Raw genomic sequence first — 25,000 nt, forward strand, 5'->3', positions numbered from 1 at the left:
AAATCGAACTGCGCGCGTCTAGTCATTCAGCTTAGACGATAAAACCGAGGTCCCGTGTGCAACGTGATCTTGCCACACTGAAAAAGAAACCCGTGGCAACATAAGTGTTTGACATGATGTTCTGCCATAGGTTAAAGTGTGATGTTACATGCCCAGTTTTATTCACAGTAATACCTTAAATCTACTTCTTCTTTTCTTTTTTTCTTTTTTGCTTTTGTTTTGCTTTGTTCTTTTGTTTTTTGGGGGCTTTGTGGGTTTTTTTGTTTTGTTTTGTTTTGAATCGCTGTTGTGATAAGTTCTGCAGATAGAATGAAGGCATAATGAGAAATTGGGTCACATTGTCTTTATCATCTTTTGACAAAGAGTCAAACTGAAGCATGTCCATTTGATTACAGTAGATTCAACACTGCTGACAACGACAGTGAATGTACTGACCCGCTGACAAATGCTTTCTATAAAAAAAAATTTTTAAAAAACAACAACATTGCCTTGAGTACCTTCAACATGAAATTCCAATGCAAAATCTCAGACGTTTTTTTCGATATCTGGATTTAACACTACAAGCTACGTAATTTCTTTCGATTTATATGTTCTCTCTCTCTCTCTCTCTCTCTCTCTCTCTCTCTCTCTCTCTCTCTCTCTCTCTCTCTCTCTCTCTCTCTACCTCCCTGTCTATATATCTATCCATCTATCTGTCTCTGTTGGTTTTTATTTCAACCATCAGCTGTTTGCATACAAACAAGACAGCAATATCCCAGACTTGCTGTTTTATTCTGCCCTCAGCAAAGAGTGCCTTCCGATCACCATTCCTCCAGGTGATACTCATTATACCGACACCAGCTGCATCAACTTTGTGCGCTCTCTTCCCTTCACTGATCCACTGAACAACACAAAAGGTAGCGTGCTCTGTTCTTGCTTTTACTGCTCTGCTCTTGCTTTTACTGTTGTTGTTGTTTCTGTTTTCAAAATGACGAAAAATCGTTTTACCTACAGTAATTTTGGTGAAGAATATATTGTTTTTATTTGTTTATTTGTTATAGGGGTTTTTTTTTATCCATAAACTAGAAAGAGAGGGGGTGGAAAGAGAGAGAGAGAGAGAGAGAGAGCGAACACACCCACCCACCCACACACACACACACACACACACGCACGCACGCACGCACGCACGCACGCACACACACACACACACACAGGGGGTAGGTAAGAGAGAGAGAGAGAGAGAGAGTTCAGGGGCAACGAACAAGTCATTCACTTATCCATACCGATTAGGAATCTGCCAGGGAATCATAAATCATATTGCCAGGAAATCATAATTCATTTTGCCTGGAAATCAAACCCCATATTCACTGGGAGCCACAATTCACATCCACCGGGAACGTCCAGCAGCAATACTGACCTGCAGTCTCATTTTAGTCTTCCTCATTCTATGATGCTGCAGCTCCGAGGGAGCAAAGAAACGAGGTGACGTCATTTCTGGATGCCTCGGTGGTCTACGGTAGCGCAGAGGATCAGACAGCTCGTCTCCGGTCCTTCACACACGGTAAGCCATGCATCCTGTAACAGGTTCAGCATCAAGCAGTTACTGTAGACCAGTGTGTCAGCCTGTTCCGTCAGTAACCCTGTTGGTTGGACAGCCAGATTGGTCCCCGGTGTCTGTGTGTGGAATCACCCCCCCCCCCCTTCCGCCCCCCCCTCCCCCCCAACGGGAGTAAACTTTTTAACTAGTCAGAACTGACCCCCCTAGATGTAAATTTAACCCCCTACCGACACTCTGTCGCACTGGATTTGCGCAGTCATTCTAGGCCATGTTGAAATGACCCCCGAGGGTAAGATCAAAGCAGACAATCAAAACAGAATCCCCCCCTCCCCACGCATGCTGCCGTTAAACTGGAATTTGGAGGATGGGGTCGGGGTCAGTAAAGACTTAGCTCAGAACAGTCTCCTTCCTTTATCAGTAGTTTGAGTGAACCTGAAGAAAGGGGGTTAATTACTAAACAGGTTAGGGGGATGGGGGGGATCGATGATGACCAGTCACACATTACACCCCCCACCCCCCTCCCCGTGGGTCAATTGAGACTAGCCCAGATTGGCTCCGGGAATAACACCACCCAGAGCACAAGGTTACTTTTAATTTGTTTCACCGGGACACGGGATCCAGGTCAACGTTTCGAATGTGGAGTGATGGCCTGGAGGTAACGAGTCCGCTAAGGAAGCCAGAGAATCTGAGCGCGCTGGTTCGAATCACGGCACAGTCGCCAGTATTTTCTCCCCCTCCACTAGACCTTCAGTGGTGGTCTGGACGCTAGTCATTCGGATGAGACGATAAACCGAGGTCCCGTGTGCACCATGCACTTAGAGCACGTAAAAGAACCCACGGCAAAAAAGGAATTGTCCCTGGCAAAATTCTGTAGAAAAATCCACTTCAATAGAAAAACAAAACCAAAAAAATGCATGCAGGAAAAAACACAAAGATATGGGTGGCGCTCTCAGTGTAGCGACTCGCTCTCCCTGGGGAGAGAGCAGCCCGAATTTCACACAGAGAAATCTGTTGTGACAAAAATTAGTAATACAACGTTGAGGCACAGTCTATGTACTAGAAATTTTATCCCGAAGGTAGATTGTCACCTATTTTACCTGTCTCGCGTCTTTTTGACGTGCAGGGACTTCATGTTGGACATGTCTTCCACTAACTTTTCTTTGTCAAGTTCTTCTTTGTTGCTGTTCCATTTTGGGGCGGTATTCTCTCTTAAAAAGAATGTCAGCGTTGAAACTGATCACTCACTATTTTCATGCGAAGTTGTTTTGTTTTGCTTCTTCTTTTTTTTTTCTTTTCTTTTTTTCTTTTTTTTTTTTCATTCTAGCGAGTGCAAACCAACTAACCGTCCCATTTAAGAATCACGAACGAGTTAACTGATGTTGTGTAGCCGCCCACATGATGAGAGAAGAAAAAAAAATTGAAACTGGGAGGTGAATTAGCGAGTTCCATAAGCAGAAATGGCAGTGTTCTATAAACGGCCGGCACACAAGGTACTGTAGCAGTCTATCATGTGTGGCAGTCTCCCGTGTTATCTCCGTGCGAGGTAAATGAGACAGTAACGCAGGGTAATCGCTCCATCCGTCACAGACTGTGGTCAATTTGTACACTTCGTCTGGCAATTGTGGGACTGAAAATATGAAGAAGAGAAAGAGAGAGAGAGGGAGGGAGAAAGGGACTGGGGGGGGAGGGGATATGGGGCGGTCAGACAGACAGACAGACACCGACACACATATACAGACAGACACACGTACATACAACCAGACGTATGATGTTCCCAAGCGATAAGGAAGGCGCGCCGTGTCAGATTTGGTCAGGTGATGGACTTCTCATCAAGTGTTCAACAGTGATCAGAGTTAAGAGTCCCCTGTTAATAAAGGCATATAGTGCTCTGTGCTTGGAAAAGGCACTTTACTCCGAATTACCTCCCTCTGTCTTTACTGTGATTAGGCATCTGACTTGGAGTATCTGACCAGTCGGGGAAGATTAAGGAGAGGATTTGGCCCCAGTTTCCAGCGCCGAGCCCCGAACACAGTGAACATGACAGCATTGACTCGATGGACGCAAAAGGCTGTTGGACATTTAACTTTTTAAACTTTTAAGTGTTTACTGGGATTTGGCCTTCACGACATGGATGGACAGGCTATGACATCGTGTCCGTTTTTTGTTGATGTTGTTGTTTTTTTCTGTTTACCACCAAGTCACGCATTATGCACAACTGGGCAACATTTGTTTTCCTTCAAATTGTCGCGTGGGAAAATTGTATTCCAAGTTAAGTTTTAGCCAATATATGTAAGAACTGAATGCGTATTTCCTTTGGTGTAATTAACATGACTGGTTAATAGATATGACGCTTCATTTATACAAAGTATCAAAATCATTCTTCTGAATGATAATCATAGTGATGGAGAGAGAGTGAAGGAAATGATAAGCAGAATATCATCATCTCTTCGTTTAAAACACGTATAGATATATCCATATAATATATTATGAGCCAAAAATACTACAAAGAGCCATGACCGGGTGACTGACCAAAACTTGCCACACAAAACCAACACTGGCACCGCAGGCAGACGGTCTATCAGTCCTGCTGTCACCGCGTCCCATCCCCGTCCCTGCCTCTATTAGTCCATTAGTCCGCCGTCTACATTTTGCAGGCACCATGAAATTACTTACTTCCCACCACGCCCCGCCGGTCTACAGAGTCAATCTCCTCAAAGTGCTTTGAAATCACCCGTCTTCTTTTCCACTTTGGCTTCACTTCCTCGGCTGTGCTCTATTTCTTCTTTCTTCTTCTTCTTCTTTCTTTCTTTCTTTTTCTTCTTCTTCTTTCTTTCTTCCTTTTTCTTTCTGCTGCTTCTTCTTCTTTTTCTTCTTTCTTCTTCTTTCTTTCTTTCTTCTTCTTCTTCTTCTTCTTCTTCTTCTTCTTCTTCTTCTTCTTCTTCTTCTTCTTCTTCTTCTTCTTCTTCTTCTTCTTCTTCTTCTTCTTCTTCTTCTTCTTCTTCTTCTTCTTCTCCTCCTCCTCCTTCTCCTTCTTCTTCTTCTTCTGCTGCTGCTGCTGCTGCTCTCCTCCTCCTCCTCCTCCTCTCTCTTCTTCTTCTTCTTCCTCTTGTGTCGATACTACTTCTACATTACCATCCCACATTACCACCACCATCATCTAAGTCTCCGCGAACGCAAACACGAACACAGATTTAACATTTAACCCGAGAGAACGTCTGGCATTTTGTTAACCACCATACAAATACAGCGTGGCCTTTTTCAAAATCAAGATTTCAGACACACACACGAAAAATGAAGCTAGGTAAAATGGGGGAGGCACAACACGAAAATTAACTGCACGCAAAAAAATGCCTGATTATCTATCAAAATAAAGTTATCACTAAACAACCAAGTTCCATGATGTGATGGAATTGTTGGAAAACCATAACCTGGGCGTTACACCAAAACGGGGTATCAGTGGTATATGCGAAACGTGTAACCATTTACGAAAAAAAAAAAGGATAATGAATGCTCTATCAGTAGAAATCGGTAGAAATGTATTGTGATTTATCCTGGGAAATCTAAGTTACAAGTGCAATGAAGCTGACAGCAAGATGTGTTTACAAATGTAAAGTAGTCTGCGCTTCTCATTCATATCTTAGCCCGTTAATGCATGTCACTGAGTGCCCTTTGTATACTTTATTTTGTGCGCGCACACACATACACACACACACACACACACACACACACACACACACACACACACACACACACACACACACATTTACACACCCAAACCCTCACTTACACACACAAACGCGCGCGTGCACCCTTCCCCTCTTTCCCCTCCAATTCCGCCCCCCGACACACACACACACACTCTCTCTCTCTCTCTCTCTCACACACACACACACACACACACACACACACACACACACACACACACACGACACAGCCATTGCAACACACACACACACACACACACACACACACACACACACACACACACACACACACACACCACACACACGACACACACATGACACAGGCAGAGAGCGTGTTATAAGTGTACGTCAGTTGTTCCTGCCATCAGCTGACTGCCCTGCCCATGACCACTTTCAGGCAAGCTGAAATACAGCCAGGGAGAAATGCTCCCTCTGGAGTCTGGAGGCTGTGTTGCTCCAGACGGGCTCTGCTTGCTGTCAGGTGAGCTGTTCCACGTATTTTTTTTATTTTGTATTTCTTTTTATCACAACAGATTTCTCTGTGTGAAATTCGGGCTGCTCTCCCCAGGGAGAGCGCGTCGCTATACTACAGTACAGCGACACTTTTTTTTGGGGGGGGGGGGGGGGGGGGGGGGGGTATTTTTCCTGCGTGCAGTTTTATTTGATTTTCCTATTGACGTGGATTTTTCTACAGAATTTTGCCAGGAACAACCCTTTTGTTGCCGTGGGTTTTTTTACGTGCGCTAAGTGCGTGCTGCACACGGGACCTCGGTTTATCGTCTAATCCGAATGACTAGCGTCCAGACCACCACTAAAGGTCTAGTGGAGGGGGAGAAAATATCGGCGGCCGAGCCGTGATTCGACCCAGCGCGCTCAGATTTTCTCGCTTCCTAGGCGGACGCGTTACCTCTAGGTTCCCGCACTTTTTTTATGGACATTTCATTGTGACATCTTTGCACGTTGGTTGCGGGTTGTTGTTTTTTTTAATGTATATTTTTCATTGTCTGTGTCTTTCTCTCTGTCCTTGTATTTCTGCCTGCCTATCTTGCTATAAATCGCTTCCTCTGTATCTGTCTCTCTGTTTGACTGTGTCTGTCTGTCTGTCTGTCTGTCTGTCTGTCTCTCCTCTCTTCCATTATTTCTTCTTTTTTCTTTTATGTTGTGTTTTCGTGACTATTGTAATGTAATGTTTTCATTGTTATGTTGACATTCCTTTCCTTAATGGGCATTGGCCTATACGTGAATAAATCATCTGGAATCTTGTCCCAGTCTCTGTCCCACTCTCTGTGGCTGTCTGTTTGTCTGTCTGTCAGTCAGTCAGTCAGTCTCTCTCTCTCTCTCTCTCTCTCTCTCTCTCTCTCTCTCTCTCTCTCTCTCTCTCTCTCTCTCTCTCTCCCAGTGATAGATTCGCACAGTTTAGACTTTTTAAAACATCGCATGTGATTGAGCCATACATTGAGTTAGGACTGAACAGATATATAAAATGTACACTGACAAAATTTAGATTTGGTATTTCTAATATTGCTTCTCATAGTTTCAGGTATAGCATTCTAAATGAACCCATGTATTACATGCCGTTGATGTAGTTCGGGTAAAGAAGATGAATTGCATTTTTTGTTATGTTGCCCTGCTTTGTGTGACCTCAGACAAAAACTTATCCAACCGAAATATTATAGAGATCCGTTTAGTTTTAGGTTTAATTTACTCATGTCTTCAAGACAGAAATGTACTCTGTATAACTTAGCCATATATATATATATATATATATATATATATATATATATATATATATATATATATGTATGTATGTATATGAAGGATTGAAGAGACTAAGTACAGTTATCTCGTGAATGTTGTTGAATATTTGTGTTGACTATTTTGGGTGATATGGTTGATATTGTGCTAACAATTTTTGGTTGATCTGAATTGTCTACTTACTGTGTCATGTCCTTTTCTAATTATTATTTATCAATGAATCCCCCTTCAGTAAGGGGCTCTGGCCTTATCTGAATTAAACATTCGTTCGTTCGTTCGTTCTCTCTCTCTCCCTCAAACACACACGCATACGCACGCACCTACAGAGAGAGAGAGAGAGAGAGAGAGAGAGAGAGAGAAATCGAAGTCATGCGACCAGACTTAAACAGTCACAGACTTAACAATAACAAGCTTGAACAATCACAGACTTGAATAATCAGCCATAAGCAATCATAGACTTGAACAATAACAGGCTTGAACAATCAGAGACGTGAAGAATCAGAGACATGAACAATACGCGAAATGAGAAACCAGACGGCACACACTTACTCCGTTGGCGATTAAACTTAATTTGTTTATTTGTTTGTTTGCTCGCGTCCGCTAACAAAGTTAGTTTGTGTACTGATCCTGTTGCGGTGCTCCTCGCGTGTGTGTGTGTGTGTGTGTGTGTGTGTGTGTGTGTGTGTGTGTGTGTGAGTGTGTGTGTGTGTGTGTGTGTGTGTTCAGACACAATGGCAACTATGTTGAAAGGAAAAGTTGATGAAGGGAAACAATCCTTGCATATCATTTCCCCAACTTCCAGTAGCGTCCCTTCCGTCATGTGATTTGTGTGTGTGTGTGTGTGTATGCGTGCGTGCGTGCGTGTGTGTGTGTGTGTGTGTGTGTGTGTGGTGCAATATGGCCCCAAGTTTTCTAATAATAATAATAGATACTTGCTGAGCGCTTTCCCCCCTGAAAGGAAGCTCAAAGCGCTTTACAATAAACAAAACACACACAAAAACACACGCGCGCGCGCGGGTGCAATAACGTGCAAAGAAAAAACATGCACAAAAGTATTCAAAGACTACGCATAGCACATTTCTTAGTCACACACACACACACACACACACACACACACACACACACACACACACACACACACACACACATACACACACACACGCACGCACGCACGCACGCACGCACGCACGCGAGGAGTCTGCATGGATTATAACTGGATGTCACTGGAAAGGGGTGAAAGGTCTATGCATAGGCGTTTTCAAAAAGATGTGTTTTCAGACCAGTTTTAAAAGATTGAAATGAGGAAGAGTGGCGAATATCGTAAAGTAAACTGTTCCGTTTCGATGGAGCTGAATGAGAAAAGGAAGAATCACCGAAGGACTGAGTTTTAATTAACACGGGGAGCGAGTAGCCGCCGTGAATCGGAGTTTTTAATCATAGACGATGGGTCAGCTGCGTGAGTACACCGCGCGTGTCTTGAATAACCAAGATAGCTTAACTCTCTCCATACGAACGGCGAAAGAGACGACGTTAACAGCGTTTCATCCCAATTACCATCATCAAAATATTGCAAGCAGAAGGCTCTTATACTGAAGAGGTGAATGTTGACAAAGAATTCCACAGTTCTGACGACGGAAGCTAAAGGTTGGGTCATTCAGACACCCACTGGACATCCGAGGGGTCTGTGTAGAGGAGAAGAGAGGACCGGCCGTACTGAGTGAGGTAGAAACTGTACCCGCAGGTCCCAAGGTAACTTGCCTTGATTAAGGCAAAACGAATTTTGTCTTGAAAACGGCCCCCAGGCGACACCAGAGCCAACGAGCTGCCCGGGCTGGGCGCCCTACACGTGCTGTTCCACCGCCAGCACAACCGCCTGGCGCAAGGGCTGCTAGCGCTGCTGGACCCAGCAAGGGAGGTCAGGGGTCAGCAGCACGCGGCGCGCCGCGGGTCACCTCACGCGCCACTTGACGAGGCCGTGTTCAGGACGGCGCGCAAGATCCTGTCGGCTCAGCTGCAGCACGTTGTCTACACGGAGTGGCTGCCCTTGGTGCTGGGGCCTTTCGCCGTGCGCCACTACGGTCAGTGGTGATGGCTTTTGTCTTGTCTTGTCTTGTCTTGTGTTGTGTGTGTGTGTGTGTGTATAGTGTTTGTGTCGTTTGTGTGTGTGTGTGTGTGCGTAGTATGTGTGCGTGTGTTTGTGTGGGTTTTTTTTTTGTTTGGTTGGTTGGTTGTTTTTTTTGCGGGGGGGTGTTTTGTTGTTGTTGTTTTTGTTTTGTTTTTTTTATATTACATTTTATTATGGATAGGCGTAGATTAGGGAGTCGGAGGGGGGGGGGGGTTCTGGGGGGTGCTGGGGGGGGGGGGGGGGACGAAAGAGAGAGAGAGAGAATGACAACGACGAAGTTCTGTACTGTCCATTCAGCGTAACGGCGTCCAGACTCGGGGACAAGAAAGAACACAACATACCTGTGAACACATCTCATGTTATTTGCATGATTACGATAAGTGTGATAATATAGGATAGATAAAAAAAAAAGAAGAGAGAACAAGATTTGTTTATCATTAATTTTCATTATCATTATCATTATCATCATCATCTTCATCATCATCACCATTATTATCATCATCATCATCATCATCATCATCAGTCAATATGATTATTATTATTATTGTTATTTCCAAATCGTGATCACAATCCGCACAATCTCCCTCAACCCCGTGAAGCACCGTCATTCTTTATCTATCAAACAGAAGAAGAAGAAAAAGAAAAAAAGAAAAAAAAAAAGACACTGACCAATAATGTCGCCATTGTTTTAAACTAAAGGTCTGGACCCAAAGACGCCCCACAAGTACGACAGCGGCCGTGACCCGACGATCGCCAACGTGTTCGCCACGGCCGCCTTCCGATTCGGGCACACCCTGGTGCCCAACTGGTTCCTCTATGGCGGCGAGGCCGTCCCTCTCCACAAGGCCTTCAACAACCCCAGCTGGGTCCGCCAGGACTTTGACAAGGTCCTTAAAGGATTGATGCAAGCGTCCGCCCAAGCCAGCGATCAGTTCTTCGTGGCGAGTGAGTGAGGGTGTGGCTGGGATTCCCAGCGAGCGTGGATGTGGTGGCTAGGTGGTGTTTTCAGCTTGTATGGTTCATCCAGTGTGTCAGAGTGGTTTAACATTTTCAGTGATTAATTTGGTGATCAGCAACACACTAGCTTCTGGCTCTTTAGGTCAACATTATCATCATTGTTGTCTTTTATTTATTTATTTATTTATTTATTTATTTATTTATCTTATTATTATTACTATCATTATTATTATTATTATAGTCATTATTATTATTATTATTATTATTATTATTATTTATTCGTTTTTTTATTATATTATTATTGTTTAGTTATTTAGTTAGATATTTATTTTATTTTATTCTATTTTGTATGCTTATAGTTGACTTCATCAAGTTTTTGCGTCTCATACATATTATTAGTAGTAGTAGTAGTTCTTTTTTTTATGTATTTATCTTTTTCTTTTTTTCTTTTTTTTTTCTCAAGGCCTGACTAAGCGCGTTGGGTTACGCTGCTGGTCAGGCATCTGCTTGGCAGATGTGGTGTAGCGTATATGGATTTGTCCGAACGCAGTGACGCCTCCTTGAGCTACTGAAACTGAAACTGAAACTAGGTCAACAAATACCTGCGACCAGACGTCTGGGAAAAAGGTACTGCTTCTGATTTCCCCTGCACTACCTTGTGGACGGTTTGCACGGGACGTTTTGAGCAGATTGGGGATCTGCACCACCACCCCCACCCCTACCCGCCACCCCCGACCCCCCCAAACCCCCCACTCCACCCCAAGCCCCACCTCTCTCCCCTTCCCTCCACCACGCCCCCCACACACCACTTGTTTTTTCTTACTTACCATATGAAACAGATTATGGCGTGGAGCATATGGATCGGTCAGCACGCTTTAACGCCTGTTTGAAACTGAAACTGAAACTGAAACTGAAATTTCCTCCGCAGTGCCTACCATAAGGGCTCGAAGGACAAAGAATCATTTCTCTTGCCTTATTCTTATACATCTCTCTCTCTCTCCCTCCCTCTCTCTCTCTCTCTCTCTCTCTCTCTCTCTCTCTCTCTCTGTCTCCCTCCCTCCCTCCCTCCCCTCCTTCCTCCCTCCTCTCTTTCTCTATATAATCATATGTGTGTTTGTGTGTGTGTGTGTGCGCACGTGCGTTCGTGTGTGTGTGTGTGTGTCTGCGTATGTGTGTGTGTGTGTGTTTGTGTGTGCGCGCGCGCGTGCGCGTTGATATCCCTACCGTCGGAAAATTAAAATTGATTTGTTCCTTCCTTCCTTCCTTCCTTCCTTCTATCCTTCCTTTCTTCCTTCCATCCTTTCTTCCTTCCTTCCTTCTTTCCTTCTTTCCATCCTTCCTTCCTTCCTTCCATCCTTCCTTCTTTCCTTCCTTCCTGCCTTCTTTCCTTCCATCCTTCCTTCCTTCTATCCTTCCTTCCTCCCTTCCTTCCTTCCTTCCTTCCTTCCTTCCTTCCTTCCTTCCTTCCCTTCCCCCCCCCCCACCCCAAGGTCTGAGGAACCGGCTATTCGAGGCGTCTCCCCGGAGAGGACTGGACCTGGTGGCGCTGAACGTGCAGCGGGGCCGGGACCACGGACTGCCGACCTACCAGGCGTGGCGGGCCGCCTGTGGCCTGTCCCCCGTCACCGCCTTCAACCACTCCGCTCTGGGCACGGCCGGACCCGCCCTCAGGGAGGTCTACCTGTAAGTGTGTGTGTGGGGGGGGGGAGGGGGTGGTGGTGGGGAGGGGGGGTAGGCGGGGAAAGGGGGGGGAGAGGAGCTGGGGGGTAGGGGTGGTGAAGGAGGTGTGTGTGTGTGTGTGAGAGAGAGAGAGAAAGAGAGAGAGAGAGCTGTGGTTCGGCATGCTGATTATGCTGACTTCATGATGATGGTGGTGATGGTGATGATGATGGTGATGATGATGGTGGTGATGGTGATGGTGGTGATGATGGTGATGATGATGGTGGTGATGATGATGGTGATGTTGATGATGGTGATGGTGGTGATGATGAGGATGATGATGATGGTGGTGATGATGATGGTGGTGATGATGAGGATGATGATGATGGTGGTGATGATGAGGATGATGATGATGGTGGTGATGATGGTGGTGATGATGGTGATGATGATGGTGGTGATGATGATGGTGGTGATGATGATGTTGATGTTGGTGATGATGGTGGTGATGATGATGATGAGAAGGATGATGATGGTGATGAGGATGATAGTGATGATGATGATGATGATGATGATTTTTTTCCATAATAGTTGTGTCCGACTATGACCATCAGAACAGCAGTGGAGTCAACTGCTGTCCCGACTATCTGGGCTAGAATTTGATTATTGTGGAGAGTGACTTGCCCAAGGTACATTCCCACTCTCTCGACCAAGAGGGCTTTAGGACAGTCGCTGGCGGGGTTGGATTTGGCCCAGGGACATATGTAGGCTATTCGTCGGTTCGTGGATGTGCCCCCCCCCCCCCCCCCCACCCAACCCCCCCCCCCCAGGCCAACTTGCCCCCAAGGCTACAGCACAAAGAGCCAGTGCAATATTTCCTCCTAGTGAGTCTGTCCTTCATAAAAGACTAAGCTGTTATCGAATAATGATGATGATGATGATAATTTCAACAGTAATAATAAAATTATGATGATAGTGAACACTTATTCAGCGCTTTTTCTCAGAGCTCCAAGCTTTTTTTCATGCACAAAAATGCGTCACTTATAAACTTAATGGAGAAATAAAACATAAAAAAAAAATCAGTTTACACAAACTTCAAACAGGCATCATGATACAACTCGTCCAACTCACTTAATCATAAACACACGCGCGGACACACACGCGCGCGCACGCACACACACACACACACACACACACACACACACACACACACACACACACACAGAGCATGGATAGGACGCATTTAGTTTCGAACCGTGGTGGACAAAGACAGCAGTACAGTTTAAACAGGGTGTCTTCAGAAGAGATTTGAAAGAGGCTGTGGAAGTGGAGCGCCTAAAGTTAAACGGAAGGCTGTTCCATATGGCTGGACCCTGATAGGAAACAGTGGCGTTGACAGCAGGAGTTTGCTCTGACAGATGGAACACGAAGAATCCGGTTGTCATTAGGATATCATTTGTATTTGTATTTGTATTTCTTTTTATCACAGCAGATTTCTCTGTGTGAAATTCGGGCTGCTCTCCCCAGGGAGAGCGCGTCGCTACACTACAGCGCCACCCATTTTTTTGTATTTTTTCCTGCGTGTAGTTTTATTTGTTTTACCTATCGAAGTGGATTTTTCTACAGAATTTTGCCAGGAACAAACCTTTTGTTGCCGTGGGTTCTTTTACGTGCGCTGAGTGCATGCTGCACACGGGACCTCGGTTTATCGTCTCATCCGAATGACTAGCGTCCAGACCACCACTCAAGGTGTAGTGGAGAGGTAGAAAATATCGGTGGCTGAACCGTGATTCGAACCAGCGCACTCAGATTCTCTCGCTTCCAAGGCGGACGCGTTACCTCTAGGCCATCACTCCATTAGCAGGCCTTCGCCGCTTTGTCGGCCTAGTTCGGTCGGACTGTCGTGCTGTACTTGTGCCGTAGCCTTCTTTCTTCTCTTTCTCTCTCTTTTTTTTTTTTTTTTTTTCATCTCCATTGACTTCACCCTCCACCACAAGGTTATTCTTTATTTAGTTTCACTGTAATTACATCTCAGCTTGTTTTTGTAGACATCCATGTGTGATCACGTTCAAACTTCTAGCTGTAAACAATGGCGATGAATAATTTGAGAAGCTGGTGTCGTGTACATGATGAGCAAGATAGGTCCTACACAGAACCTTGTGGAACTTCGTAATCAAAAAAAATATATTGGGTGGATAGTTTGGATGGGTTTGACAGTGTTCGTGATGTTTTTTTTAAGACATGAAGCCCATACTTGATACACTGACGTTCTGCTCTGCGCAGTTCCTGTTTTGCCTCGGTGAGTTTCAGTTTCAGTTTCAGTAGCTCAAGGAGGCGTCACTGCGTTCGGACAAATCCATATACGCTACACCACATCTGCGAAGCAGATGCCTGACCAGCAGCGTAACCCAACGCGCTTAGTCAGGCCTTGAGGGGAAAAAAAAGAAGAAAAAAGGTGAATAAATAATAGATAAGCTTACACAAATAAATAAATAAATAAATAATAATTATAATGTAAAAAAAAAAAAAAGAGAGAGAGAGAGAAAGGTGAATAAATAATAGATAAGCTTACACAAATAAATAAATGAATAAATAAATAATTTTTTTTTTTTTTTTTTTTTTTTTTAAAGGTAGTAGTAATAATAATAATAATAATAATAATAATAATAATAATAAAATAACAAAAGACTTCCGGTTTGGCCTCCGATGTCGGCAGGCCACGCTCTTCTGTGCTCTGTGCGTTTTTTTGCAAAAACATAGTGGCTTCGATATGTCGAAGGATTTAGCTCCAGGTTTGTAAGTGAGAAAAGCGAATTAGTACACTGTGTGTTTGTACTGTGCTCCTTTCGCCAACATCTGTGTGTGGAACGAGCGAAAAAGACCACGAGAAAGCAGTTTCCAGTGTTGGAGCCACAATGGCGGCGCCTACGCCAGCCCCGCCGGCCGTGGAACCAGTATACATTACTACCAGGGCACTCCCTACATATGAGACGCTACCTACAGTGTATGACATTTGTGTTGCCGCGGAGGCTGCGTGCGGTCGAGAAACAATTCGGGGGGCGCAGCGGATTCGCGGTCTGTGGCGGATATATCCGCGAAATGAAGAAGTAAGAGACCATTTGTTACTGGAAGGGTTCCTGTTTAGGGGAGCACGAGTGTCTCTCCTGGATAGGAATCCTTTTGTTAACAAGGACCAGGGGGATGAAAAACCCACCACAAAGCTGTGGGTAAATAACATCCCGCTTGGTATCAATAACGAACTAATAGAAACAGCTCTAAAAAAGATAGGGGTAGAGCTACGGTCATCACTCAGAAATGAGCTGGCAAGAAACCCCGACGGGCGACTGACCCAGTTTGAAACTGGCCGCCGTTTCGTGTATATCACGGTACCAGTCACACCACTGAGGCCAGTCATGAAAATCGGTGTATTCACTGCAGACATTTATCATAAAGAACAAAAGCAAAAACCAAAAAAGTGTAACAAATGCCTGCAGGAGGGACATGTGGCAGCTAACTGTGAAGGGGAGGTGGTTTGCAAAGGTTGCCTGCAGCAGGGGCATAAAATAATGGACTGCCCCTCTTCGGTGCCCCTGAATGCCGAGGAAGAAGAAGTTAGGGAAGAAGTTGAAACACCAGCAGCATGCGAGCCACAGGGCAGCAGTCAACCAGAACCGACACTGCCAGGCGAGCAAGTGCCAGTGTGTGGAAGAGGTGATGCGAGCAGCACGCAGGACCAGAAAGCAGCCAGTCCCGTGAAGCCGGCGCGCGCACACACCGCAACAACGAGCCTTGCTGGAAGAAAAGAAAAAAGGGAGAGGAGTGAATCTCCCACAACGCCAGTGCCGGACAGCAAACGGCCGACTGTAGTGGCCCCGGACAACGCAAGAGGAGAGGAAGAGAAAGCAGACAGCATGCAGGAGGGGGCCGACACCTAGCACGTGTTCTCTCCCCACCGGTCTGACCTTTCCCTCACGACCCTTGGCTTCGTTTTATGGACTTGTGATTTATGATTAATGATTTTGGTTATCTGCTACAGAAATTTGAAGAAATGCTATCCTCATACCAGTTATGAACCACGATATATGTATTGGTACTTTAAATGTGCGGGGTCTGAGAAATAAGCTAAAAAGAAAAGTTGTATTTGACTTCCTCAGAAAACAAAAGTTAGACATAGCATGTTTGCAGGAGACATACGTTACAGATGATGTGATGCACGAAATCGATAGACAATGGTCGGGAAGCATATTCTATAGTGCAGGAACTAACAGAAGCAATGGACTCATTATCCTCATTTCCAAACTTAAGCAGATTCAGGCAGAATTAATTCATGCAGCAGAGAGAATACTACTAATTAGAGTCAGGCATGACAACAAAATAACCATCATCGCTAATTGCTATGCGCCAAACTCGACCGTAGATAAAATTTTAATTAGAATTCATAAACCAACTGGGCAGCCTACTGCTAAAGCAAGACTACGACCATTTGTGGGTACTGGGTGATTTCAACACAACAATAAGCCATCTAGATAACATCGCGGGCAAACCACACTCAACACGAGAAAATGAAGCTCTCATGGAAATGTTATCTTCTCTAGACCTGGAAGACACATGGAGATCTATCCACCCAGACGTCAAAGAATATACTTGGTCAAGACCCACTCCTTTCACAGCAAGGAGAATTGATTATATTTTCTGTGACAATATCTCCCAAGCACTCGTGCAGAAAACAGACATTGAGTTATTTCCCCACTCAGACCACAAACTTGTAAAAGCAATATTCAGCGCAAACGAGTTTCGAAGAGGTCCAGGATACTGGAAGTTTAATAGCTCGTTGCTATCAGAGGAACGTTTTCTGGAAGAAACAAACGATTTTATAGATTCACATTTCTCAAAATATAAAGACGAAAATCCACAAAAAGCCTGGGAAATGTTTAAAGTTAAATACAAGTCCTACTGTATCAACTATTCAAAAATCGCCAAAAATAGGGCTTCAAATAAACATGCAAAAATCAAAATGCTGCACGACATTGAACAAAATCTGACACAAAGCATTCTTGATAAAAACATGATAATGAAAGCGCAACAACTAAAAAAAGAAATAGAACTACAGGAACTAACAGAAGCAAGAGGTGCTCAGATTCGTTCAAGAGTCAAGTGGATAGAGGACGGGGAAAAAAACACAAAATACTTTCTCCGCCTTGAAAGGGCCCAAGGAGCCGCGAACGTAATATCATCTCTGCGCATAAACCAAAAGACGACAGACAATCCACAGACAATATTGAACCAGATCGAGAAATTTTATACAGAATTATACAAGAAAGACTTAACCGTAGATAAAGAAAGAAACATAAGAGGCCATTTCCTGAGCAACGAAGATTATCCAGTACTTACAGAAGAAGAAAAAGACCTCTGTGACAAAGAAATAACTCTGGACGAGCTAACAGTAGCTCTCACAAACTTAAACAAAGACTCTGCGCCTGGTAGTGACGGCCTCACACCAGCATTTTATAAAACGTTCTGGGACAAACTAAAAACGCCATTCCTTCTCTGTATTACAGAAGCCATCAAAGAAGGAGAATTACCTTTCTCAATGAAGAAAGGAATTGTTACATTAATCCATAAAGGCAAGGACCTGGACAAAAATAACCTCACAAATTATAGACCTATTACTCTCACAAATACAGACTATAAGATAGTCACGAAAGCGCTTGCCACGAGACTCCAAAATGTCATCAAAACAGTTGTAAATGAAGACCAAGTAGGTTTCATAAAGGGAAGAAATATAGCAGTTCACTTGAGATTCTTTGATGACCTAACTAAACACCTCAATACAACGAATCAAACAGGTGCTCTAGTTGCTCTAGATTTCTCTAAAGCCTTTGACACAATATCAAAAGATTGTATCATCGAAGCACTAGATATTTTCAACTTTGGCCCAATATTTAAGAATGTTGTTTCTACTGTAATGAAAAACACACAAAGTTGTGTTCACAATGGTGGATGGCTATCTGATTGGTTTCCAACAGAACGAGGAATCAGACAGGGATGCCCACTAAGTCCCCTTCTTTTCGTACTAGCAGTAGAAATACTGGCGATTAGAATTAGAAACAATAAAGAGATTCGAGGAATTGAATTGACGCCATTAGGAGGTATGTGCAACGAAAGTAACACCTCTAAAATAAAACAGTTTGCAGATGATACAACATTAACTCTAAAAAATGAACAGGACATTCGGATAGCTACAGACATTGTATCTCAGTTTGAAGAATACTCAGGTCTGAAATTAAATAAAAGTAAATCAGAGGGAATGTGGCTGGGGTCAAGAAAGCATGAAACAGGCGACATAAATAGCATTCCCATAAGACCTGACAGGCTGAAAATTCTGGGGATATATTTCTCAGCAGACAAAGAAATTTCGGAACTGGAAGAAAACTGGAAATCTAAAATCGAAAAAATAACTAAGGTGATTAAACGATGGGAACGAAGAAACCCATCACTATACGGTAAGGTTATCTTGGCAAAGACGTTTTTGTTGTCACAGTTCTCACACGTCCTGCAAGTATCGGCTTTACCAGTCAAAGTCCTCAGCACCATTAACACACTTATGTACAGGTTTTTGTGGAAAAAAAAGTTTAATAATAAAAAAGCTTTTGAAAAAATCAAAAGAGGAGTCCTCAGCCTTGACAAAGAAGATGGTGGCTTGAATATGATCAACATCGAACACCAGCAGCAAATGTTCCTGGTCAAATGGGCAGCTAGACTCCTCAGAGAGACAAAAGCGCATTGGAGCATTCTTGCAAGACAAAATATGTCACCTTTCAAGGACAGTTATTGCAGTTTTAGCTGTAATATCTTACCTAAAGACATCAAAAAGCTGGAAAATGTTAAGTCATTCTTCTGGAGAGAGGTAATAAAAGCAGTTGCCGTTCTCAACAAAGACAGACCGATAGAAAATATAAAAACGGAACCGCTATGGAACAACAAAAATGTAAAATACAAAGGTAATGTGTTACACTTTCCCAAATGGAGCAAAAAAGGCATTCTTATCGTGCAGGATCTTTGGCAGCATGGAAATGTAATGACATATGAAGAAGTAGAACGCAAACTGGGCACTGACCCGGGCCTTCTTTTCGAATACAATGCCATCATAAACGCAATACCAGAACAATGGAAACAGCATCTATCCAACGATGCCCACAAAGAGGATACCCCCAAAGACATTGCAACAACAGAGGGACACCTCACTACGTTATCTAACAAACAAATCCGAAAACACTTTGCCCTCAAACAAAACCATGAAATATGTGCAACACAATTTTGGAAGCGCAAACTAGACATCAATATCAAAGACTATTTCAACCTAGCTTATGAATGCACAAATGAATCCCGTCTGAGAATACTCCACTTCAAATTTATCCATAACATTTACCCAACGAATATTCTGCTTGCAAAAATGGGGGTGTCAAACACAAACACCTGCAACTGGTGTCAAGACACTGATTACATTGAACACGCCTTTTACTCTTGCCCCAAACTATCTGACTTTTGGAAACATGTGAAACAGTTCATTCTCTCCCGTTACAATACACTGATCCCTATGAATGAAAAAGTAGCGTTGTTTGGTACAACGAAAATGGATATCCCAGATCATGAAAAGAGAAAAAAAATCAACACGACTCTGTTGATAGCAAAACTGTCTATTTCTAAATTCAAATATGGTAAGTGTAAGAATCTGTATCTTATCTTTGAAACCGAGCTCAAATTACGTAAGATGTGATCTATGTCTACCAAGATACCTGAGCACTTATACGGATCCATAAAAAAACTCAAGTGGTCAATTTAAATGTGTACATTTAAAGACGTTCCGTCAAGCTAATGCCTCCACAGAGAGAGAAAGAGAGAGAGAGAATGAGATCGTGTCTACCTCGCCTCTTTTAGACATGGTGCACGAAACTACCCTGTATGTGATTTTATATGTTGCATGACCTTGACAATGTTTGAGCATGACAATGGTAAGAAGACAGATTACAGGGGGAAGAAAGAGAGAGAGAAAGAATAAAGAGATGAGAGAAGAAAAAAAAAAAAAGAAAGAGAAAAAAAGACAACAGAAAGGAGAAAAATGATGATGGAAGGAACGAAAAGAAAGAAAAAAAAAAGAAAAAGAAAAAAAAAAAAAAAAAAAAAGAGAGAGAAAAAAAAAAAAAAAAAAAAAAAGTGGGAAAGAACCTTCCAAGGATGCTGAGACTATCCTGCTCATTTGCAGAAATTTTACGCATCCACTGATTTCTCCTAAAAAAAAAAAAAATAAAAAAAAATAAAATAACAATAATAAATAAATAAGATAACAATGATGATAAATAAGCAAATAGATGTAAAACATGAAGACACACATTCGCATATACACCCACACATGCATAACACATGCATGCCTCGGTGAGCTGCTCAGCAACTGACCATAGATGAGTACAAACCCCTCAAGTGCAGCACGTGCACAAACTGACCATGCCGCCCATTTTCACTCCACAGGACAGTTGAGGACATTGACCTGTTCACGGGCGCCGTGTCGGAACCAGCCCTGACCGGGGGACTCGTGGGTCCCACCCTGGCCTGCCTTATCGGCAGGCAGTTGGCAGACCTCAAGTTTGCCGATCGCTTCTTCTATGAAACCACCGGCCCAGAGGGGTTTACCCAGGGTACGTTTTTTAGTCAATGGACACTTGATGTTTCTGCCTGTTAATATTACGTCGGGTTTGAACTCTTGGCAGCTTCTTCTTCTTCTTCTTCTTCTTCTTCTGCGTTCACTCGTAGGCACACGAGTGGGCCTTTACGTGTATGACCGTTTTTACCCCGCCACGTGGGCAGCCATACTCCGTTTTCGGGGGTGTGCATGCTGGCATGGATTACAGGATCTTTAACGTGCGTATTTGATCTTCTGCTTGCATATACACACGAAGGGGGTTCAGGCACTAGCAGGTCTGCACATATGTTGACCTGGGAGATCGGAAAAATCTCCACCCTTTACCCACCAGGCGCCGTCACCGTGATTCGAACCCCGGACCCTCAGATTGACAGTCCAACGCTTTAACCACTCGGCTATTGCGCCCGTCGAACTCTTGGCAGCAATGTTTAAATGGCAGTTTGGGGTGGGGGGGGGGGTGAGGGGTGGGGGCGGGGGTTGGTTGTTGCTGTTTTGCTCTCTGGGCAGCTCTGAAGAAGTCATTGTGCCTTTGTCTGTTTTGATGCATGTTTGTCTCTGCTGTTATGTGTGTTGGTACTTGGTGCGTGTGGCTGCATTCATACGTGCGAAAAAAAGGGTTGCAGAACTGAACGGTGATAATATGAAACACAAGTAAATGCCGTGTAAATGGTGTAAAAAGCACGAAAGAAACTGAGGTAATTATCGTAAAGGAGGACTGTGCAGAAGAAGAAAAAAAAACAAGGTGAGAATGCTTTTAAATTCTGGCGTTCGATTAATAATTTTATTTTAATTTAGAAATAGGCTTGCATTCACATTCATAATCTTACTGCACAACTTAGTAATATGTACTGCAAAACTCTGTGTGTGTGTGTGTGTGTGTGTGTGTGTGTGTGTTTTACGCGTATTGTTCATGCATACGTCCCAAAGTTCATTTCTTGCACTTGGTTTATCCTTGAGAATTAGCGAACTGAAGTCCGCAAAACTGTAACAGTTGTTACAAATCTAGCTAAGGGCTCCTCGGCTTGGTTTGAACTTTGGTTTTGATTTTCGTTCAGATCAACTGCGTTATATTTACGGGACTACAATGTCTGGACTGATCTGCTCCAATTCGCACAACGTGACGTCAGTTCAACGAAATCCATTCATGGAGCCCTCTGAACAGTAAGCATGATTGTGCTATATAGGCAGTCAGCCTCTCTCTCTCTCTCTCTCTCTCTCTCTCTCTCTCTTTTTTTTTTTTTTTTTTTTTTTTTTCTTCTCTCGTTCTGTTTCTTATGCATGCATAATCTATTCATTTCGTTCTATCATTATCGTGACAAGTGTTCAAGTAATATTGGTGATGGTGGTAGTCACTGTAGTATGCTGCACTTGCCACACATTGATTTCAGAGACAGTAACAATACTGTACCTTATCTATCTATCTCTCTGTGACTCACTGTCCTATCCATCTGTGAATCTTAGTGTATGGGGGAGTGAGGGGGTGTTGTCAGTGTGTGTGCGCGCGTGTGTGTGTATTTATGTGTGTGCGCTCGCACGCGAGCGTCAGTGTGTGTATGCATGTGTGTGCACGGATGTGGGTGTGTGTGGAGGGCCGGGGGGTGTTTTCTTCATTATGTATACAGTTCTGCATGAAAACCTTTTCCTTTCATTTATGTGTGTGCTATTTGTAATAGATGTAGATTAGCAAGGTTATGTCAGGTCAGGTCATTAGATCTGCTACTGGTAACCTGTAATCCAGTACAACCTGTTCAGGGTCGGGTTGCCGACGACTAAACCGGCACTCCCACCGCTCCCTTCTGGGACTGGTGAGGCGGGTGGCTAGACACCCTTATGGAGATCCATAAAAGGGCGTCGGCTCAGGAGAGCCACCGACGGCCATCTAGCTCCACTGTGCTGTGTGCATGCCACACGCAGTTGGCCCCCGGGGTGTGTCTACCCATGTATGCGAAGTCTGGATCCGGCAGAATCTGCGGAAGAAACCTATCGGTTCAACGGAGAGGAAGGCGGTTACAGCAACGCACTGTGGAGTGCAGAGAGCAAGATGAGACACCGAAAGGATATCTTGGTCATCCACTGCATCCGTGCTCATCCTCCAGTTGTCTCGACTTAGTCTTGCCACTGGAAATTGGTGGACCCGGACGAGAGAGTGAGGTTGACGTTGCGCAACTCCTCTTCACTTTAAACAAACTCATCGCGCAAGTCATCAGTCATCCAAAATGACCTTTCATCCTTCATCATTTCATCACCCCCAAGTCCTGTGGCGACAGGCGAGCGACGAAACGACAGGTGTGGGTACACTGGCAGTCGCAGCCGCAGACCTGCACGCAGGCGGCTCAGGCCATAGGGTTGTTCTTCGTCGACAGGAGCAGCGATGGAGCTCGGCAGCCGTCTGAGCGTCTGAGCAGCCCTCTTTAGGAATGCACTGCTCACCTCCCTGGCATGAGGAAGGGGCTAGAAAAGGTGCCCTAAAAATTGCCTGCTCCATATCACCCTGGCCAGCATACCGCGGCTGGCGGGGACCCTACATCAGCGGTCGAAACAAAGAGAAAGAAAAGAAAAAAACAAGGATCGTTCCTCTCACCATTGGTGCTTGGAACATAAGGACTCTCCTGGACAGAGATAACGCGGACAGACCCCAAAGGAGAACAGCACTAGTTGCATCCGAACTCGCCAGATACAACATCGACATCGCAGCCTTGAGTGAGACTCGGCTTGCAGGCGAAGGCGAGCTCTGTGAACGGGGATCTGGTTACACCTTCTTCTGGAGTGGACGAGGAAGCGAAGAGCGACGTGAGGCTGGCGTTGGTTTTGCAGTAAAAACAGCACTTGTCAGCAAGCTAGCTGGAATCCCAAAGGGAGTCAACGATAGGCTTATGACCATGAAACTCCCACTGGCATCTGGCCAGAAGCACCTCACCATTGTCAGTGCCTATGCCCCAACCATGACCAACCCGGATGAAGTGAAGGCGAAGTTCTACGAGGACCTTCACTCTGTCATTGCTGCCATCCCTAAAGCAGACAAGCTCATCATTCTTGGGGACTTCAATGCTCGAGTTGGCTCTGACTACATCTCCTGGGATGGAGTGATTGGAAAGCACGGTGTGGGCCACTGCAACCCAAATGGATTGCTTTTGCTTCAGACCTGTGCAGAGCACGAACTGCTGATAACCAACACAGTTTTCTGCCTCCCTACCCGTAACAGGACGTCATGGATGCACCCTCGCTCAAAGCATTGGCATCTCATCGATTATGTCATCGTCAGGAAAAGGGATAGGCAAGATGTACGTGCAACAAAGACCATGTGCGGCGCTGAGTGTTGGACAGACCATCGCCTTGTAGTCTCGAAGCTGAATATTCGAATTCAACCCAAGAGACGCCCCCAAGGCCAGAAGGCTCCAAAACGGCTCAACATCGCTAAGCTGAAAAGCATCACCACCAAACAGTCCTTTGTGGAGCTGCTGGAAGATCGTCTGGAATCCGCCTCTCTGGACAACCAGAATGTGGAGTCTGACTGGAGGACCCTGCGTGAGCTGATCTATAGTACAGCTTCAGAGACCCTGGGACCCATGACCAGAAAGCACAAAGACTGGTTTGATGAAAACTGTGATGAAATCAAGCAGCTTCTGGATGAGAAACGCCGTCTGCATCAAGCCCACCTGAGCAACCCAAAGTCCACATCAAAAAAGGATGCATACAATGACATCCGCAGGACTGTTCAGCAAAAGTTACGCCAGATGCAGGATAAGTGGCTGAGTGACAAAGCTGATGAGATCCAGGGATATGCTGACAGGCACGATATGAAGAGGTTCTATGATGCCTTAAAAGAAGTTTACGGCCCCACATCCTCAGGATCATCCCCCCTCCTCAGTGCAGATGGGAATACCTTGATCACCGAGAAGGAGAACATTCTCGAACGATGGGCTGAGCACTTCAACAGTGTCTTAAATCGCCCTTCCTCCATAAATGATGAAGCCATAGACCGTCTCCCACAAGTCCCCACCAACGAAGCACTGGACGATCCGCCAACACTTCTTGAGACCCAGAAAGCAATCCGTCTGCTATCCAGTGGCAAAGCACCTGGCTCAGACTCCATACCAGCAGAGGTCTACAAGGATGGAGGCACTGTGCTGACTGAGAAGCTTCATCAGCTGTACTCACTCATGTGGAAAGAAGAGACGATCCCCCAGGATTTCAAAGATGCATCTATCATTCACTTGTACAAGCGAAAGGGGAACCGGCAAGCCTGTGATAACCATCGGGGCATTTCCTTGCTCTCCATCGCAGGCAAGATACTTGCCAGGATCCTACTTAACCGCCTCACAGCACACCTTGACCAAGGTCATTTGCCTGAGAGCCAATGTGGATTCCGGAAAGAGCGCGGAACCACTGACATGGTGTTTGCTGCAAGGCAGCTGCAAGAGAAATGTCAGGAGCAAAATGCTGATCTGTTCTCCACCTATATCGACCTCACTAAGGCCTTCGACACCGTGAGTAGAGAGGGACTGTGGAAGATCATGGCCAAGTACGGATGCCCTCGGAAATTTATTTCCTTGGTCAGCCAATTCCAT

The 25,000-nt window shown here is 44.6% G+C and overlaps 1 protein-coding gene across 1 annotated transcript in view; it reads left to right on the plus strand.

Annotated features, from left to right (window-relative positions):
• The window catches only part of LOC143293994 (salivary peroxidase/catechol oxidase-like), a 51,748-nt gene that overhangs the window by 24,620 nt on the left and 2,128 nt on the right, over positions 1-25,000 (plus strand). Inside the window, exons 7-14 of the mRNA XM_076605387.1 lie at positions 784-896; positions 1,439-1,540; positions 5,639-5,722; positions 8,799-9,074; positions 9,821-10,066; positions 11,569-11,761; positions 20,261-20,427; positions 21,488-21,593. Coding sequence (XP_076461502.1) covers positions 784-896; positions 1,439-1,540; positions 5,639-5,722; positions 8,799-9,074; positions 9,821-10,066; positions 11,569-11,761; positions 20,261-20,427; positions 21,488-21,593 — 1,287 coding nt within the window. The remainder of the gene's footprint in view (positions 1-783; positions 897-1,438; positions 1,541-5,638; positions 5,723-8,798; positions 9,075-9,820; positions 10,067-11,568; positions 11,762-20,260; positions 20,428-21,487; positions 21,594-25,000) is intronic.

This window comes from Babylonia areolata, chromosome 19, assembly GCF_041734735.1.
Source record: "Babylonia areolata isolate BAREFJ2019XMU chromosome 19, ASM4173473v1, whole genome shotgun sequence".
NCBI classification, from domain to species: domain Eukaryota; kingdom Metazoa; phylum Mollusca; class Gastropoda; order Neogastropoda; family Buccinidae; genus Babylonia; species Babylonia areolata.